The 18,388-nt window shown below is 37.5% G+C and overlaps 2 protein-coding genes across 3 annotated transcripts in view; one reads left to right on the top strand and one right to left on the bottom strand.

Moving 5' to 3' along the window:
- Positions 1-13,671, bottom strand: part of rnf24 (ring finger protein 24) — a 39,765-nt gene extending 26,094 nt beyond the window's left edge. The window contains exon 1 of the mRNA XM_026171176.1: positions 13,180-13,671. The gene's annotated coding sequence lies outside the window, so the exon portion shown is untranslated. The remainder of the gene's footprint in view (positions 1-13,179) is intronic.
- Positions 3,263-13,168, top strand: LOC113024268 (uncharacterized). Of its 2 annotated transcripts, XM_026171170.1 has the most exons (15): positions 3,263-3,702; positions 4,394-4,596; positions 4,751-4,822; positions 4,978-5,211; positions 5,386-5,492; positions 5,625-5,793; positions 6,137-6,980; positions 8,369-8,487; positions 8,576-8,698; positions 9,360-9,425; positions 9,547-9,635; positions 10,306-10,411; positions 10,609-10,714; positions 10,863-10,924; positions 11,018-13,168. In XM_026171170.1, the coding sequence occupies exons 1-15, from the start codon at positions 3,582-3,584 to the stop codon at positions 11,108-11,110; spliced, it is 2,514 nt and encodes an 837-aa protein (XP_026026955.1). In that variant the 5' UTR covers positions 3,263-3,581; the 3' UTR covers positions 11,111-13,168. The 2 variants fall into 2 exon arrangements, with proteins under 2 accessions (XP_026026955.1, XP_026026956.1); XM_026171171.1 differs by lacking the exon at positions 4,751-4,822.
- Positions 13,672-18,388: the final 4,717 nt, after the last annotated feature.

Below are 18,388 nucleotides of genomic sequence, written 5' to 3' on the forward strand. Positions count from 1 at the left end.
CTAGATATAGGCATTATACATACGTAACCCAATTATTACATTGTACAAATTAAATATCCCTGCTTGCCTTACTTGTAGAGGAAAGAAAAAATTGGGGGGGGGGGGGGGAGACTGCCAAGCCATTTTTACTCAGTTTTGTACGTATCATTCAGTCACATGCACCAACCTGTCATTAGTACTGGTGGATAACGTCTAAACTTTTGGAACAAGCCATTTAATTACTTCATAGCCCAAAGTCACAAAGCAACAGTTCATACAGCGTGCACAAGGACTCTATTCTTAGACCCCTGAACGTCAGGGAACAGTTGAAATATAAACTGTTCAATGCTGCGACTGCATGTTTTCTTTTCCTAGAATGAGTGGGTGATTACAGCGTTGAATGTGTGATTACACTTTACATTGTCTCGAATTGTCTACTTCACAGCTGAGACCACAGCTGCAAGTCAGGTTTGCAAGAGTCAGTGCAATACTGCAACATTGCATCTAGAGTTCACAAACGAGTTCAGCACAAAGACAGCATAACACTTTTTTTTTGGCCACAATCACCTATGAGATGCTGAACCATTTACGTAACCCATGTTAAACACACTGTAATAGCAGAAAAAAGTTAAAAATATTGTTTAATATTAAAATAAAGTATAATATATTGCTCATTAATCTTTTTGGAATATGTAGATAAACAAATCATTGCCTTAACGTCTTGGAAATTCACACTATTTTTCCTCAGTTATAATCAAAATGTAGAGTCATATGTGGGTGACCAGATACCAAAAAAATTTGTGTTTGTGTGGGGCCGTGCTGCCAGGTAGACTGATATTTTCATACTGAACTTAAAAATAAAAATACATATACTCTGCAGGATGCCAGATATGCACCTAAAGGCAAAATAAATTACATCTGAAAGCTACTTATCCAACTCTCTTGATGAGTAAAAACAATAAGCCTAAAAGGGGGAGTTGAAGTTTGCTCTTATTGTCTCATACTCTTTATATTATGTGCATTGTCTGTATTTTCAGCTGCTTTTCTGTCTGCTGATCATCACTGGAGCTCAGCAGGGATGCACCCATCAATCGTTGTGCTTTTTTAAAGCCATATCTGATGATTTTGATCATTTATGTGTCACTTCAGGCCACATTTTCCTCTGTGTGAAATTGAAGAAAAACTGTATTTCCCACTGTCGTTTCATTTTCTTTGAAGTAGTTTCTGTTACATTCATTTCTGGTGAATTCTTTCCCTGATGGGCACAGATAGGCTCAGACAGGCTAACCTCTACTTGAACATAGTAAAAAGCTTTCCCTGCTTTCTTCACATGCATTAAAAGCCAGACTTTAGAAAACTGCAAGTACTGCAGAGCCAGGAAAAATTTAGGACACTGTCTCAACATGTGGAACAAAGGTGACAAGGCAATAAAATGCTGTGCAGTCCCACATAATGAGGGGCATCTGGTCACGCCCCTGTTACAGGGCCAATAACTGTGCTGCTGTGAGAAGTCGGTGCAAAGCGAGCATGATCTCTCCCAATAAAGGTGGGCTTGGGCCTCATTTTTGATCACACCACGATGATTCATGAAAACGCAAACTAAATGAACATGCCATCTAAACAGCCTCATAAACTACTACAAGCTACACCCACTTGCACTGATTAACGTGTCGGATGCTTTTTCACACCGTGTTATCAGTGTTGCCGGTGTTGTGCCAAAGTAGTTACCCCCGTCAAAAATTGTTTCCCCATTCACGGGAGCGCGCAAAGTAGGAGGAGCCACTTGCCCAGCTCCGTTCTGTACGCTACTTGTCACTGATCTGCAGTCGACGCGATAAAGAGTAAAAGCTGGAAAACAGCAGACTCGATGAATTTAATATTAGTTTCGTGATATTGTAATGTGCCGTGTGGAAGACAGTTTACCTTATAATGTACACTGAAATAACCTGCTGGGAATACTTTGTCTAGAAAACGACTTTGATACTATAATACTGTAAAACCAGATGCGATCATGGAAACACGTCGCTCTCCAGTGAATTTACACTCGGTTTACACTTTGTAGCGAAGCTATCACGAATGAGTTTATTTGCAAAATCAATCTCAGTATAACCAATAAGTACAGTAACTTTGGAGAAGATGTCTCATTCACAGCAAAAGTTATGGAGGGATACAGATTTTATCAGGCTGTGTGGCATCGGCTGCCAAAATGTGTGCCCCCCCCCATCTGTAATCCATATTGCCTTTGCCATCACAGAGGGTATATTTGCCAAACAGGTCACAGTATAACCAATAAGTACAGTAACTTTGGAGAAGATGTCTCATTCACAGCAAAAGTTATGGAGGGATACAGATTTTATCAGGCTGTGTGGCATCGGCTGCCAAAATGTGTGCCCCCCCCATCTGTAATCCATATTGCCTTTGCCATCACAGAGGGTATATTTGCCAAATAGGTCACAGTATAACCAATAAGTACAGTAACTTTGGAGAAGATGTCTCATTCACAGCAAAAGTTATGGAGGGATACAGATTTTATCAGGCTGTATGGCATCGGCTGCCAAAATGTGTGCCCCCCCCATTTGTAATCCATATTGCCTTTGCCATCACAAAGGGTATATTTGCCAAATAAGTCACAGTATAACCAATAAGTACAGTAACTTTGGAGACCATGTCTCATTCACAGCAAAAGTTATGGAGGGATACAGATTTTATCAGGCTGTGTGGCATCGGCTGCCAAAATGTGTGCCCCCCCCCATCTGTAATCCATATTGCCTTTGCCATCACAAAGGGTATATTTGCCAAATAAGTCACAGTATAACCAATAAGTACAGTAACTTTGGAGAAGATGTCTCATTCACAGCAAAAGTTATGGAGGGATACAGATTTTATCAGGCTGTATGGCATCGGCTGCCAAAATGTGTGCCCCCCCCATCTGTAATCCATATTGCCTTTGCCATCACAGAGGGTATATTTGCCAAATAGGTCACAGTATAACCAATAAGTACAGTAACTTTGGAGACCATGTCTCATTCACAGCAAAAGTTATGGAGGGATACAGATTTTATCAGGCTGTGTGGCATCGGCTGCCAAAATGTGTGCCCCCCCCATCTGTAATCCATATTGCCTTTGCCATCACAAAGGGTATATTTGCCAAATAAGTCACAGTATAACCAATAAGTACAGTAACTTTGGAGACCATGTCTCATTCACAGCAAAAGTTATGGAGGGATACAGATTTTATCAGGCTGTTTGGCATCGGCTGCCAAAATGTGTGCCCCCCCCCCTTTCTATGATGATGCACATTGGCAGAGTTTTTCTTTGTAAATAAATAAAATTTAAAACAACATTTAAATATATATATTTATCGTCTTTGTAAGTAACAGGGCTTTTCAAAAGTTGGCAAGTTAGTTTTGGCCAACCTTTCGTAGGCCTACTCGACTCCGACATTGTCAAATTTTTCCAAAATCTCCGGTCACGTGGGTTTTCCTAATCAATTATGCAAATTAGCTCACATTGTGCGCACGAACCGAAAACCAGAGTGCCTCTGAGCTAACTAAAAGATTACATTACAATTTGTTTTCGAAAATAACAAACACCACAAGAGGATGGAACCAGACGAGTACAAGATTTTGGTTGCATATAAACTGAAAGGCGAGTATCCAGCGCTTTTCACGAAGAAAGAGAAATTTCTTCTCCGAAGAAAAGCTGCTATTTACGACATTGAAGGTAATAACTGCAACTTTGTAGCGTTTATAAATGTCATCAATACATATATATTAATACATATACAATGGCATAATGTGTAGTCTTAATTTGCACTAACCGATTTAATTAGCTTGACCTTTCTTTGACCTAGTTAACCCCGGTTAATAGGCACATGTGCGTTTATTAAAGTAAAAGTTTTAAGGTTTGCTATTAATTAGACAGCGTTAACTAAGAACTGTTTTTGTCCTTTTATAGCTTAACTACAATATATTACGTCGTAATTACTTTTGGAGTGGTATGTGCCACACCCATTTACGCAGGTGTACCCACTGTTATGTCTTTATGTCTTTAAATTACATATGTGGAAAATTACTGACAGCAGGAAATTTGGAATTAAACTACTTCGAATTGATATTTGTATTAAAAATAAATCCATGATATCTGAAGGCCATTAGTCATAATTACTTTACACACCCATCACTTTTTTTAGTATCAGTAATACAGTCTTGTGTGTGGCATAATCTTTTTGGTTTCTGAAGTAGTCATACTGTCATAAATATAGAGAACCAGTCCAATAGTCACCCCCAAATTATATCACATAAATAATTGATTCATTACATTCAAGATGTATTGTCATGACTTTTACCACATATAGACCTGTCGTGGTTTAAACAGCTATAATAAACTTTTCTATTTTCTTGTTTATGTTTAGGGGAGCAGCTGTTTTACTGGCGCTACAAAGGCACAGACAAAACCATAAAGACAACGGTAGTCTGTGGGGCTGATGAGGCAAACACAATTTTTTCAGATTTTCATGCCAGTCCTACTGGGGCCCATTGCGGGCAAACAAAAACAAGAGAAGCCATTTCAAAGCGGTTCTACTGGCCAGGGATGTCAGTCGACATCAATAATTGGGTGGGTACTCCAAAACAAACTCTATGTAATTCAACTACAGCTAAATTATTTTAAGAGGAACACAGCAATGTTTCTGTATCTCTCAAAATAAGTTATGTAAACCTTGATCATCAACTATTGTGTTTGTTATTGAATTGCTTTTATTTTTGATTAGGTTTCACAGTGCGCACTTTGCCAGGCAAGTGCTGCAACAATTAAAAAACCAGCAGAATACATTCCGATAAAGGTTAGTCATCGACCATAGCAAATAATCACATTTAATCACACAATGTTTTCATTGCTTAGAAACCTACTGATTATATACTTGAAAAAATTATAACAGTAGACTAGCATTCTGTGTAATTTCAGTATTATTAACTTAACTATGATTTTCTTTTTAAGGTCTCTCAGCCATTTGAACTGGTTGGGATGGACCTCATTGGAAAACTTACTGAAACCAACAATGGACATCAATACATATGTGTTTTTATTGATTATTTTACAAAATGGCCACAAGCATACCCTTTAAAGTCAAAATCAGCCGTGGAAGTGACAAACTGTCTCATAAAATTCGTCCACCAGTTCGAAGCCCCGAAAAGGATTCTTACTGACCAAGGCAAAGAATTTGTCAATTCTGTAAGTACTTTAGTCTTTGGCAAAAATATGTGAACTCATATTTGAATAATTTTTTGAAAATGGTTAATTTTCTGGTCTTTATAAATCTGTTGTTGAGATATTAGTATGACAGCTGTTTATTTAAATTCTTATTGTAATGTGCTTATAGCCAGTGTATATAACTTTATTTTGCAGCTCAACAAAAGGGTTTGTGGACTGTTAAAAATTAAAAGAAGCCTCTGCTCCCCCTATCACCCTCAAACGAATGGGCTGGTGGAGAAAATGAATGGCACCATCCAGAGGTAAATTCTTGGAGTACATGTTATACATTTATGGGGGTTCCCTTCAAACAAAACATTAATGCATGACATTAAACTATTAAAAACTGTAAATGATCTTTCATATGAATGTCTTCTATGTGCTTTCATTGTCAGAGCCCTGTGTAAAGTCATTGGCAACCAACCACAAATGTGGGATGAGTACCTGGATGCTGTAATGTTTGGACTCAGAACTAAAAAACAAGTGACCACCAAATACTCGCCTTACTACCTAATGTTCGGCAGAGAGGCTCGCTATCCTTCCGAAATCCCAGAAGAGTTCATGGTATGTCTTTTTGTCTGTGACAAACTACACGGAAATCCCACACAATGAAACTTTTTTAGTTTTTGAGGCGCAGGCAGATCAGTTTCAATGGATGCTATGTCACTGCCATAAAAGGACAACAACACTGAATATTTCTATGGATTGTTCCACCCCTCAATAACAGTTTTCTTCATGTCCAATCAATCCCAGGATACACTGAAGCTTTGCCAGAAATACATTGTGTCTTAAAACCTTACCAAAGACACTTAATGTAAATTTTCACTGTATTTCTCAGTTCTTTTATGTATTATCTGTGTATCTTACACAAATTATAGTAATGATAGACATGTCTTTTGATTCAAAGGTTGATGAGACTGTGGAAGACATTGTGGGGCAGGAGGAGGTGTCGGAAGACATTCAAAAGCATCAAAAACTGTTGGAACTGGTGAAGGACAACGTGGTCAAAGCTCAGGAAAAAACAAAGGGCAAAATAAAAATGATGAAGAGAGATGTCGTCTTCAAAGTTGGTGACAAAGTTTTAAGAGCTAACATAAGAAGCCAGCAGAGGAAAGGGGGGAAACTTGAAGCAAACTTTTTAGGCCCTTACATTATTACAGCAATCCAAGGTAAAAGTGCAGATCTTCAGGATTCCAATGGGACAATCATTCCAAAAGTAAATATTGACCAACTAAAGTTAAGCAAAGACCGCATGCCAAGAGTGCCACACCGGGGTTTAAAGAAAACAGCAGCCACATTACTAACAGCACAACCAGGTCAAGCAGCACCAGCATCTGCTCTAGCTTCACAGGCTACAGCAGCACCAGTGGCGGTAGCACCAGCACCTCCTCCTAGAGCTACACAGGCTACAGCACCAATGGCATCACTTACATCACTACCAGTTCAAACTAAACATCCATTTCCAGTTCCACAAGGTATACCAATAACGGTATCAGAACCAGAGTCAGGAGCAACAGCACAGAAAGACAACGAACCACCAGAACCAGCCACAAGTGCTACAGCACCAGAACACGCTACAGCTCTACAAACCGAATCCAAAACAGCAGCCGACCCAGCCTCAAAGACCATAACAGCAGACCAGGCCTCACAGACCACAGCTCCAAATGCTACAACCACACAAGCCTCAGCTCCACAGATTACAGCCCAGCAATCTACAGCACAAACCATAGAACCAACAGTTGCAGAGAAATGTAAATAAATATAATATTTTTTTATTTTTTTAAAAAAGGACTTTTGTTCCTATGACAGTGTTTGTTTCATTACTCTGTAGATCATGGCATAGGAAATTTTACACCTTTAAAAAGATTTTGTTAGGTATATTTCCTAACAGAATATTTAAATTTAACAATATGTTAATGCTTTAAAAAAACATTCATGGGGCAAAACATTATAGAAAACTTGTAAAAGGATGTAAGCCACATGTGTAAAATTACACAAATGAAAAAGTGAGTCCTTCAAAACTGTGAATCTTTCTTTTGTTGTTGTGTAACCCAGAATGTTCATGATTGATATTGTACATCTGATGTACACTAAGAGTGAAAAGTTTGGACACACCTTCATTTTAATGTTGCTTCTTAATTTCCTTGTCTATTTTGTAGATTCATTGTTGATTAGAACTCGAGGCATCAAAACTATGAATGGACACATATGGAGCACTAACCCTAACACAAATGATGTAGTAAACCAAAAAGTATGAAAGAACCAAAAATATATTTTATATATTAGATTCTTCAAATTAGCCACCCTTTGCTTTGATCACTGCTTTGCACACTCTAGGCCTTCTGTCAGTGAGCTTCATGGGGTAGTCACCTAAGATGATTGTCACTGCATGAAAAGCATGAACACACAGAAAAACACTGAATGGGAAGGTGTGTCCCAAATTTTGACTAGTAGTGTATGTTCTTCATTTTCTTCTTTTCCAAAATTGCTGTCATATATGCTGCTAGTGACATAGAATGCCCACTACAAGAAGTATATTAATGTTGTGATGATGACTGCCTGCCAGCAACAGTTCGAAAGATCAAATACTCTTTAAGACGCTGCTTTTAACAGCCCAAAAATTGACACTCTATTTTACAGATAATAAAACTAGTTTTGGAGGAGAAAAATAACATTTTTCCAGAAAAGGTTATGTAATAGTAAAGGCCACAGGTGCAAGCCTTGAGCCTGAGTATTTTAAAATATAGTCATGTAGCTGCAACTAAACATAATTTTAAAAAATTGTTGTAATAGGTGTTTTTGCTGGAAAAAGATATGATAGGGGGCAAGAGCATTTCTATTGCTATGTATTTAAATTTCTTTTCTTTTATTAATATGAATTTATTTAAATTTCTTTGTAGAACATTGTAAGTGTAACTTTACCCCCAAATAAAAGCAAATTTAAGTTCTCCTTTTTTTTTTTAACAAAATACAATGTTAAACCATGTGCCCATTTTATCAGCGTCTTTACCCTGAAACAGTAAGTATTTACCCTGAAACACGTCTTTTGTCAGACAACTACATAAGAAATTATGCATTTGAAATTTTGATTTACATTTAGTCCTGCTGACTTATCTCTTTTTCTCATTACTTTTTGTAGATATAATGGATGCCTGGGCTGGAAAGAGTCCTCACATTCTACTCTCCAGAATTGGTGCTTACAAATTATTCTACTGGGATATCCAACAAATTGGTCCAGACATGGAGTTGGAAAGTGAGGTACATTGATCTTTACTGACAACAATGCAACTATCAGTGTTTTATTCATTGACAACAGTTAACAAATGTTTACATTTTGTATTCGCAGTCTATTAATGCATATCTTGAGATCATGGTGAGACAATGCAATCGTCATAATTCAGCAAAAGCAGCATTCATTGATTCATTTTCAATGACTGCCATTTGGAAGAGAAAAGCTCCAAGACTCAAGGTAGGTATCTCTAGAAAGAATCTTGTGTGTATTGTTTAAGTACCTCTGATCATATCCACATCCAGATTTAGATTGGATAACAGCTTATGCTGAAAGAATAAATTGAGACTGGGGTTAGTAGATGTGGATAGTTTATCAGACTTGACAGTTCTCTTTTGTTCTCTGCTTGTCTGGTTTCCTCCTCTTTTTGTACACACTCCAATCAATGCTTGATTTGAAATTTTCAAACATTTGGGCTAATATCTCTTTTGAAATCATCAACACTGCTTCATCTCTTTAATAGGTACCTTTTTATTATCAAGTGATTCTTACGTCACTGTTAAAGAGGCTTAAGAAAGCATTAAACATTATTCTGCAGATGGTAAAAGGATCGCATTGAAAATGATTGAAAATGAACTCCATGTCCAAAAAAAATCCTTAGAAAGACCTTTATTAGTCTTGGAGGAAGTAATGTGCAAAACCACTTATAAAAAATATAAGATAGTCCAGCTTCTTGCACAGGTTAAAGAAATGAGGGGTGAATCATGGCTTTCGCACAGTACTTTATAAGTGGATGATATATAATATATCATAAATTGCTTTAATAAGAAAGGACTCTAAACAACATGTTATTGCATTTCTTTCTGAAGTGAATATTTTTATTGTTTTGTTTCAATTTAAGATCAAACCCATGGAGCATGAAGTCATTCTGGGAATTGTAAATGAACATCATCACTGGACATTAGTGGTAAAAAAATAATTGCTTTTACAATATTCATCAAATCAGTTTTATAAGACAAATGCATGGCATGCAGATAATCTTAACTCTTGAATTATTACATGTAATTCTCCACATAATTTTACTGTAGGTCATTTACCCACAAGAAAAGAAGTCACTGTATCTTGATCCACTCGGAGAAACTAAACAAGGTATCCAAAATTGTTTGGAATCAACAAGGTAAGGATAAATGTTGAAATTTATTTTGACCCTTTATTAAACGCTTTGTTGCTGTTGTTATTTATGTGTTTATTATGACAATTATAAGTATGATGTCAATCAAAAAAAATTAAAAAAAAATTGGCACTCAAAATTAAAAAAATAGCAGCAACAGGTTTGAATTTTTGTGTTAGCCTTCTGATATTGTGGTGTTATGGGTTAATTTTGCCTTTAAAGAGAAGTCTCCCCATGTTTCAATGTTTATTTGAGGACCTGATGTCTGTATGAGATGATGTTTTTACATTAGAAAATATAGCATGGGGAGAATAATGTTTAGTAGTTGCATAAAGTGTTGCGGAGGTTTAGCACTAAAACATCAGACAAATGTCTAAAATAATTTCACATAGGTTATACATGTGTGAATTTCATCTTTGCTCCTCCTCCACATCTCTTCAAAGTGTACTGTGTAAGTGATTGATTTCTATATCATGGGCGGAAACGGGAAAAAAAGCAGAAGTAATTGTCCACGGAAATGCGTTGTAGACTTTTAAAAAGTAATGATTTTAACAAAACATGTGGTCAGTTCTTAACTTGATGTTCAACAGACACTTAAGCTCTCCATACTGTTCACCTTCTTGTGTCACCAAAATTTTAAAACATGTTATTTGTTTTTATTGTACTTGTCTTTCAGGGCATTCATGCGAAAAAAAGGATGCAACGTCTCAAGATGGACTTGTGACACAGTCAAACACCCAAAACAAGTGGACGCTACCTCATGTGGAGTCTTTGCATTGAAAGTACGAGTCTTAACCGTAATACATACATATATACGAGAATATTGGAAATGTTGTGTTGTAATAAATGTTAATGACAGGAAAAGGAATATAAGATAATTACACAATAAAAGAAAGAAATTGATTCACAGGAAACAAATTACTATAAAATAACATTTACGATATTAGCCTATTTAGTCATCTTCGAATCTCTTGTTCAGTTTGCTGAAAAGATCTTGCGAAAAGAGTCAATAGACTTTCTGTCTACAAAAAAGGCCATAAACACACACAGGCTGCAAATTGCCACCACTCTTCTCCTAGAGACAGGTAACTCATTTTCCACCATTCAGTGTTCTCACATCATGAATATTTTCATCATGATGGCTGTAGAAACAAACCATATAGTTGTTTGAATGAAGTAATAAGTGCAGTAGGTAGTATACTCTATGTGCTATTTTTTCACTTTTTAAAACAGATGACTTGACAAACATCTGTCATTTCTGCGGGGAAGAAGAGCATGAAACTGACAACAAATGGGTAATGACATCAAGAAAGACTGCTAAATGTTATGATCAATTCCCATAAATGAAATTTTAACATTGGGATTTGTAATTATTTATTTTTTTACAGATTCAGTGTGAGATGTGTTTGCGGTGGTTCCACCAGCTCTGCGTGAAAAGCCCACCACCAGAAGATGTGTTTATTTGTCTCGCTTGTACATAGTTGACACTAAAGGTCCACAGCTAGTGTTCTTATGGCACACATTGTCGAGAACACATATCTACATATATAGATGTAGATGTTAAATTAAAAAGTCTAAAAAACCAAATGGTCTCCAAAGTTACTGTAGTTATTAGTTATACTGTTATTTATTTTCCAAATAAACTCTTTCGTGATAGCAACGCCAAGGTGCATTATTGATGGGGGGGGCACACATTTTGGCAGCCGATGCCAAACAGCCTGATAAAATCTGTATCCCTCCATAACTTTTGCTGTGAATGAGACATGGTCTCCAAAGTTACTGTACTTATTGGTTATACTGTGACTTATTTGGCAAATATACCCTTTGTGATGGCAAAGGCAATATGGATTACAGATGGGGGGGGCACACATTTTGGCAGCCGATGCCACACAGCCTGATAAAATCTGTATCCCTCCATAACTTTTGCTGTGAATGAGACATCTTCTCCAAAGTTACTGTACTTATTGGTTATACTGTGACCTATTTGGCAAATATACCCTCTGTGATGGCAAAGGCAATATGGATTACAGATGGGGGGGGCACACATTTTGGCAGCCGATGCCACACAGCCTGATAAAATCTGTATCCCTCCATAACTTTTGCTGTGAATGAGACATCTTCTCCAAAGTTACTGTACTTATTGGTTATACTGTGACCTATTTGGCAAATATACCCTCTGTGATGGCAAAGGCAATATGGATTACAGATGGGGGGGGCACACATTTTGGCAGCCGATGCCATACAGCCTGATAAAATCTGTATCCCTCCATAACTTTTGCTGTGAATGAGACATCTTCTCCAAAGTTACTGTACTTATTGGTTATACTGTGACTTATTTGGCAAATATACCCTTTGTGATGGCAAAGGCAATATGGATTACAGATGGGGGGGGCACACATTTTGGCAGCCGATGCCACACAGCCTGATAAAATCTGTATCCCTCCATAACTTTTGCTGTGAATGAGACATCTTCTCCAAAGTTACTGTACTTATTGGTTATACTGAGATTGATTTTGCAAATAAACTCATTCGTGATAGCTTCGCTACAAAGTGTAAACCGAGTGTAAATTCACTGGAGAGCGACGTGTTTCCATGATCGCATCTGGTTTTACAGTATTATAGTATCAAAGTCGTTTTCTAGACAAAGTATTCCCAGCAGGTTATTTCAGTGTACATTATAAGGTAAACTGTCTTCCACACGGCACATTACAATATCACGAAACTAATATTAAATTCATCGAGTCTGCTGTTTTCCAGCTTTTGCTCTTTATCGCGTCGACTGCAGATCAGTGACAAGTAGCGTACAGAACGGAGCTGGGCAAGTGGCTCCTCCTACTTTGCGCGCTCCCGTGAATGGGGAAACAATTTTTGACGGGGGTAACTACTTTGGCACAACACCGGAAACACTGGCTACCACGCGAGGGTTATTACTATCCACGATACAGCGAAGAAGTGGGTTTACGATTAACCTGCGGTGGGTGAGGGGAGAGGGAGACCACTGCGATAAGCACAAAGTGGGAATTTCATAGAGATAGGAGGACATCTCTGAGCTACTTTACTTTGGGTCAGCCGTTGAGCTCAGATAGACAGATAATGTTTTATGTATTGTTATCCACACGAGGCTGGGATCTCTGTGGTGTAACTGAGCCATTCATGATATGGTTGTTGCTCATTAAAGAACAGGAGACCAGTTGGGCGTGGGCTCCCAAGCTAGTAGCCGTCAGGCTAACCATAGCTTCAAATGACATAGCATTACTTAACGTGAGCAGCCCCCCTCCACCCCTTTTCTTTTACTACTGAAAAACCATTTAAGTTCACTTACACAAATTCATGAACATTCAGTCATTTCCCTGAAACATTTTAAGTTGTTTTATAATAACTTGAAGAGTAATTTAGTGCAATACTGTTAGTTTTGGCTGGTTTTGAACTTAAATTGGGAGCATCAGTGCTTTTTACCAAGTTGGGCTCATTGGATGTTAACAGTTGACAGTAAGCTAGCAGCTACAGATAACAGGTTAATTAAAATAAAAAGAAAGTACTATCAACTCACCAGCGATCCCCCCAGCAGCCCCAGTAGTAGCCGTGCTTTTCTACAACGTGCTTCTTCTAATAGGCTTTAAAGAAAAGGCGACAAGTCGATCCAAACCGAAACTCGTCCTGGCAGCAAAGAGCCGTCTTATCTCTGCGTTACCAAATCCCCGCTGTAGGGCGACGATCTCATCACACAACCCCCCCGGCCTGCGGTGTTCACGACTCCTGGCTGTTGTGGTTATCACGATTCTTGATTCATTTGATTCAAAATCAGCGATGAGTAAGAGAGCAGCTTGCAGTGGCGAATAACTGTCTCAGAGGCGGGCGGTCTTAGTTTTTTTCCAGAGAAAAAGAGCGCTTATGGGAGTGGTAACCGAGCTTGGCAGTCTGCACGGTTCGCACGTAGTCGTTTGTTAGCCCACTACCACAACTAGCATATAGATCCCACCTCCTCCTGCTAGTCGGATCAGTGTGCACAGACCGAGACGGGCAACGCCACTGGAGGTTTTGAGGACAGCCTGTACGAGGGGAGTGATGCTAGGGATGGAGGGAGGGGAGATGCTGCACATGATGGTCACGTAGCTGATTGCAAAGCTGCACTCACAAATAATGGTTGGAGTCAGAACCGATGCTAGTTCTCTAAATGTTCATAGGTTTCATAGAAGTGCAGTCATTTCCTGATTTATCGACATAAATATCTTCTGAATTAACTAGGTTTTATGTTTTCTAAATATTTTCTTGTAAAAACAGAATATCGTCTCCAACTAAGTTCTGTTTTAATGTTTTAAAGTATTTCTATTCCCAAAGAGCAAACAATTACTTGAAAACTTTAATACAGTTTTTCTTGGTTCTCTCGGTGTTCTTGGTGAATTACTAAATTCAGTTGTAATAACAACACTTTGAGTTTTGTAACAAAACTTGTAATGGTTGAGTAAACTTCAAATACATATTACAAAATTGTTTTAGCTCCGGTCAAGCAATAATATCTCCATTTCTGTACATTCTGTAACCATAATGACAAAAAAGTAAACCTACACTTATTTTAAATTATTATTTATTGGCTTTGGTTTATTTTATACTGAGTATTATATGCATTGTAGTTCATTATATACTGCATGTAACAACTTTCAAAGCTTACTAGGTCACAAAACATTGGAAAGACCTTACATGAATTATATATCTCTTTACATGTTAGCCTGAATTTTAAATAACTAATGAACCGTATTATAGTGCACATTTGCTTTTAGCTACAACATATTTATTTCCTTTTGCTGTTTTAGTGCCCACAGGTGATATTATTATGTGTGTTTTACTTTGATTTGGTTGTGGAGGTTGTGCTCAGATCCTCAAGGTAGGGTTAGACTTAAAAGAATTTAAAGTAAAAATGTCCACATGGCCTCATATGATCAGTCTTTATAATCTGATCGTCGATTAGTTCTTTCAGCGTTTTACTCTTACAGGGATGAAACTGAAGCTTACTAGCCTGCATTTTATTTACTGAGCACAGCTGGCTCACAGATTTTTGAAGTATTTAAGTACCTTAAAGTGAGAGCTAAATAAATGCTCATCACTACAGATGAGGGTATGAGTCATAGCGTATATACTTAACATATTTCATTAAAAGCATACAAAGTTACTGAGTGAAAATCCATTAATTTACATGCTACTAACATGTTTAACTATAGTGACTCAACTGTTACCATGTTAAAGAAGCAGACACCCTTCAGTATTATTTAATGTTATTCAAACCTACAATTGTTTGTAATCTATCTCTAAATATCTAAAAGAAACAACTATTATTAGTCATCAAACCATCCAACATTATACTTTATTAGAAGGTGAAATGTTAGTAGTTCAATATAATATATACATCCTAAATATTTTTCACCATTGCTAGCCTAAAACATTTACATAGGATTCATTATTTTAAGAAGCAAATCAAAAAGACAGAATAATTTTTTTGCTGTTAAGAACCAGCACAGGTTCTAAAGTGAACCCTTGTTTTAAGGGTGGTTGTAAGCAGACATTGTTTATTCATGTCTGCAGTAGTGAACTGCATGCTCGGGTTTTTCTCAGATTTAAAAATAAATGTGGTTCTTGTCCTATTTTTTTAGTGAGGGCAGAGAAGCAGAGCCGTAACTGGCAGTAATATCTTAAAATCACCTAATTTGGAGATCAGTGCCTAATTTTAGGTTCATTTTTACCGCACAGAAAGGCAAGTGGGGATTTTCTCTGAAATCAGTTTTATTTTAATGAAATCTAAAATGATAATAATACATGACAGAGCTTTAGAGACATTTTGGTAGGTGATTCATGCTTCATCAGATTACTAACCTCTTGATTTCCTTTGCTGCTAAAGCACTGACAAGCAAAACTTGTTGCAAGGGCTCTTCTTTCTTTGTTCATTTATTTTTATAGCAAGTCTCATCCTTTCTTATCAGCCAATGTTCGGCCTGAGGTCCTCAGATAAGATCATCTTTGAAAACTACTTTTTAAAAGATTCTTTTTAGCAGTTAGTCTATGTTTGTGTTTCCTTCTATATTTAGCATATTGCAGATGTTCAGTTTTTATCTTGTTCCTCTTACCCTGGTTTATGAAGTCAGTTTATGAGTTTTATCTACATATCTCTGTTCTGTTTGTTCAAATTGATTTTTTTTTTTTTCATTTTATGGCAAATACCAGATTTGATTATTAAACTTGAGCACATAAAACTAAACAAAATATGTCAAATTTAAGGTTTGTTTGTTTGTTTTTTACATATAAAAGTATATGTATTTGCAGGCTAAGAATTATTTATCCACCCACAGGTGACAAAATGCTGTCATTGGCAGAAAAATGAAATTTAAACACAGCAAAAGAAAATTTGTTACTTTGAAAACTTTAACTGTAACTCATTCTACACTCTTATGGTATTAACAAGACTATCGTTATCGTCATTGCAATTTGCCATTCATTCACAGTAGTAACGGAGTTAAAGGTTGTGGGAGGTTGGCATGTTACTTCTGCTGAAACTCGTTGCCAGCTCCTGACACACATTTCAGCACTTCCTTCCAAGAAATATGAACACCGTATCCAGGAAGCCACACTTTGGCCACCCAGCCCGGCACTTCATTTCCTTTGAAACTAGTGGAAGAGCACGACCATTCCCCGATGCACATCACCATGAGCGCATGTCAATGAGGTGCCAATGACAGGGCCGCATTGTGAGATAGGAGCAGAGTGGGAGTGCCATGTGACACTCCTGAATGGGCTGCCGGGGGTTGGCTGGGGGAGGAGGATGGCAGCATCCACAAAAGCCCATTGAAGGATTGCAGACTAGGTACAAGTCTGGCACTGGTCCTCCTTCCCTTCCATGGGACAGCAGGAGGAGGCTGCTGCTTGGTACTGCCTGAATGGTGGGATTATTTCGGAAGAATTGGAGAGAGGAGGTTTATTATCACCGTATTACACTTCCTCCAGTATGTCGATGACCATTATGCCCAGATCTGCATATACACTACTGTCTTGTGTGCTTCACCAGCATAGAAAAGACTGTTGTGTTAACGTATTTTCAGCAGTAAATGGCCCATAATGTGAGCCATGCACACACACTTGCATACATCCACCCTGTACCAAGGGCTTAAGTAACTGTGACACTCCTGTAAGTCTACTTTTAGCCATAAAATCACTTTGTTCAATCACCATAAACTGATATGTATGTTTAATGACTTGTAAAACATGCCTGAAGTTTGATATATTTTTTGTGAAAAAGTACATTTACCATGGTTTACTATGTCTAATGATCCTGGTAGTGTTTGTAAAACGAAAGCTTGCATAGAGGAAATAATAGTATAGTAAATAATATAGTAACTAATGGTTAATGGTCTGCCATTTATATAGTGCCTTTCTAGTCAAACTGAGCACTCAAAGTACTTTTTACTACAAGTGTCATTCACCCAGCCACACGCATGTTTCATGCAGCACTTTTATATGTGCCTAAGCACTTTGTCTAACATTCACACTCTCACTCCGATGGATTCAGTATCTTCAGGTCTACTTGGTGTGCAGAAAATCATAGCAAATCTCAAATCTACTGTAGCAGCGGGAACTATGACATATTATGGAGTTTGCAGATTGCCACAGCTTTTTGGATAATTAAGAATGAAAACCAGAGTTAAGTATCAACAAAAAACAAAACAGATTTATTACAGTACGTGAAGCCTTTATATATTTTTCAAAGGTTTTCATCCTGTTTTATTTCTTGAGGTTACAGGAATCTATCACAATCCACAAGTCCAGTCCAGGGCAGAGAAACATACCTTTGCTTGGTGTAACTTGTGACTGGTCCTCATGGCAGTCTTATTAATGCATATTTGCTTCCCTCCAGTGGAGATGATGGTGAATTACACAGGACCCAACATATTTCACATGTGAAGACGCTGTACATCCACTGCACAGAAAGACTGTCATGCTGACTGTACGTGAGAAAAATACAAACAGGAAAACACCAATTATTATCTGACATAATACCACCTTTCAGAAAGGGATCAAGACAAACTGTAAAAACACAGGCTAATTAAATTTCAAGGGTTTATCATATAGCATATATGATATATGATAAAAAAAGACCGTTTAAAGTAAGGCAGCACTGGTTGATAGCGGATTAAAAGCAACAGTAAACAGATAAGCCGTAAGGCCCAGTTGTATCCCAGATACAGTGCATTAAAAACTTAATGTGTAGTTTTGACTCTTAGAGAAAGTAAGCAGACCCGTCCACATGTTATGCTTCATAACAGATCAGCACGATTGGTGCTGTGCTTTACTGTATAAACCAAAAACATTTAAGACATTTAAAGTCAATGTGAGAAAAGAATGGGGCAAACTAACTGTGTTAAATTAATAAAAAGCCAAAGTTCAGTATGATGTCACTTCATTGTGCTTTTATTCTTACCAGAAGCTGGGACTTTTACACAGAGAAAGTCATCTCAAACATACCAGAAGGAAGGTTAGAAAACATCAGTAGGAAACATGAAAGAAATGTTAAAGTTATTGGACGGATTTATCCACAGCAATGCTGAACTTTGCCTGTAGAGGGCAGAGTTGTGGTTTTTAGGCTGTGCTGCACTCAAAAAATGGGAAACCTGAAGGATTTAGTTTATGTTGGATCTAAAATATTTTTGAGAACATTAATGCAGTATTTCTATATTTCTGTGTTTGAGGACAGACCATATTTTCTGTCCTCAAACTGA

The sequence above is a fragment of the Astatotilapia calliptera genome, chromosome 6, assembly GCF_900246225.1.
Source record: "Astatotilapia calliptera chromosome 6, fAstCal1.2, whole genome shotgun sequence".
Lineage (NCBI taxonomy): Eukaryota > Metazoa > Chordata > Actinopteri > Cichliformes > Cichlidae > Astatotilapia > Astatotilapia calliptera.

Bases quoted from the DNA above. Each gene is read 5' to 3' on its own strand.
- LOC113024268 (XM_026171170.1), top strand. From the start codon at position 3,582: ATGGAACCAGACGAGTACAAGATTTTGGTTGCATATAAACTGAAAGGC. The intron at 5,493-5,624 runs GTAAATTCTTGG...TTTCATTGTCAG, and splicing joins ATGAATGGCACCATCCAGAG to AGCCCTGTGTAAAGTCATTG. The intron at 10,925-11,017 runs GTAATGACATCA...ATTTTTTTACAG, and splicing joins ATGAAACTGACAACAAATGG to ATTCAGTGTGAGATGTGTTT.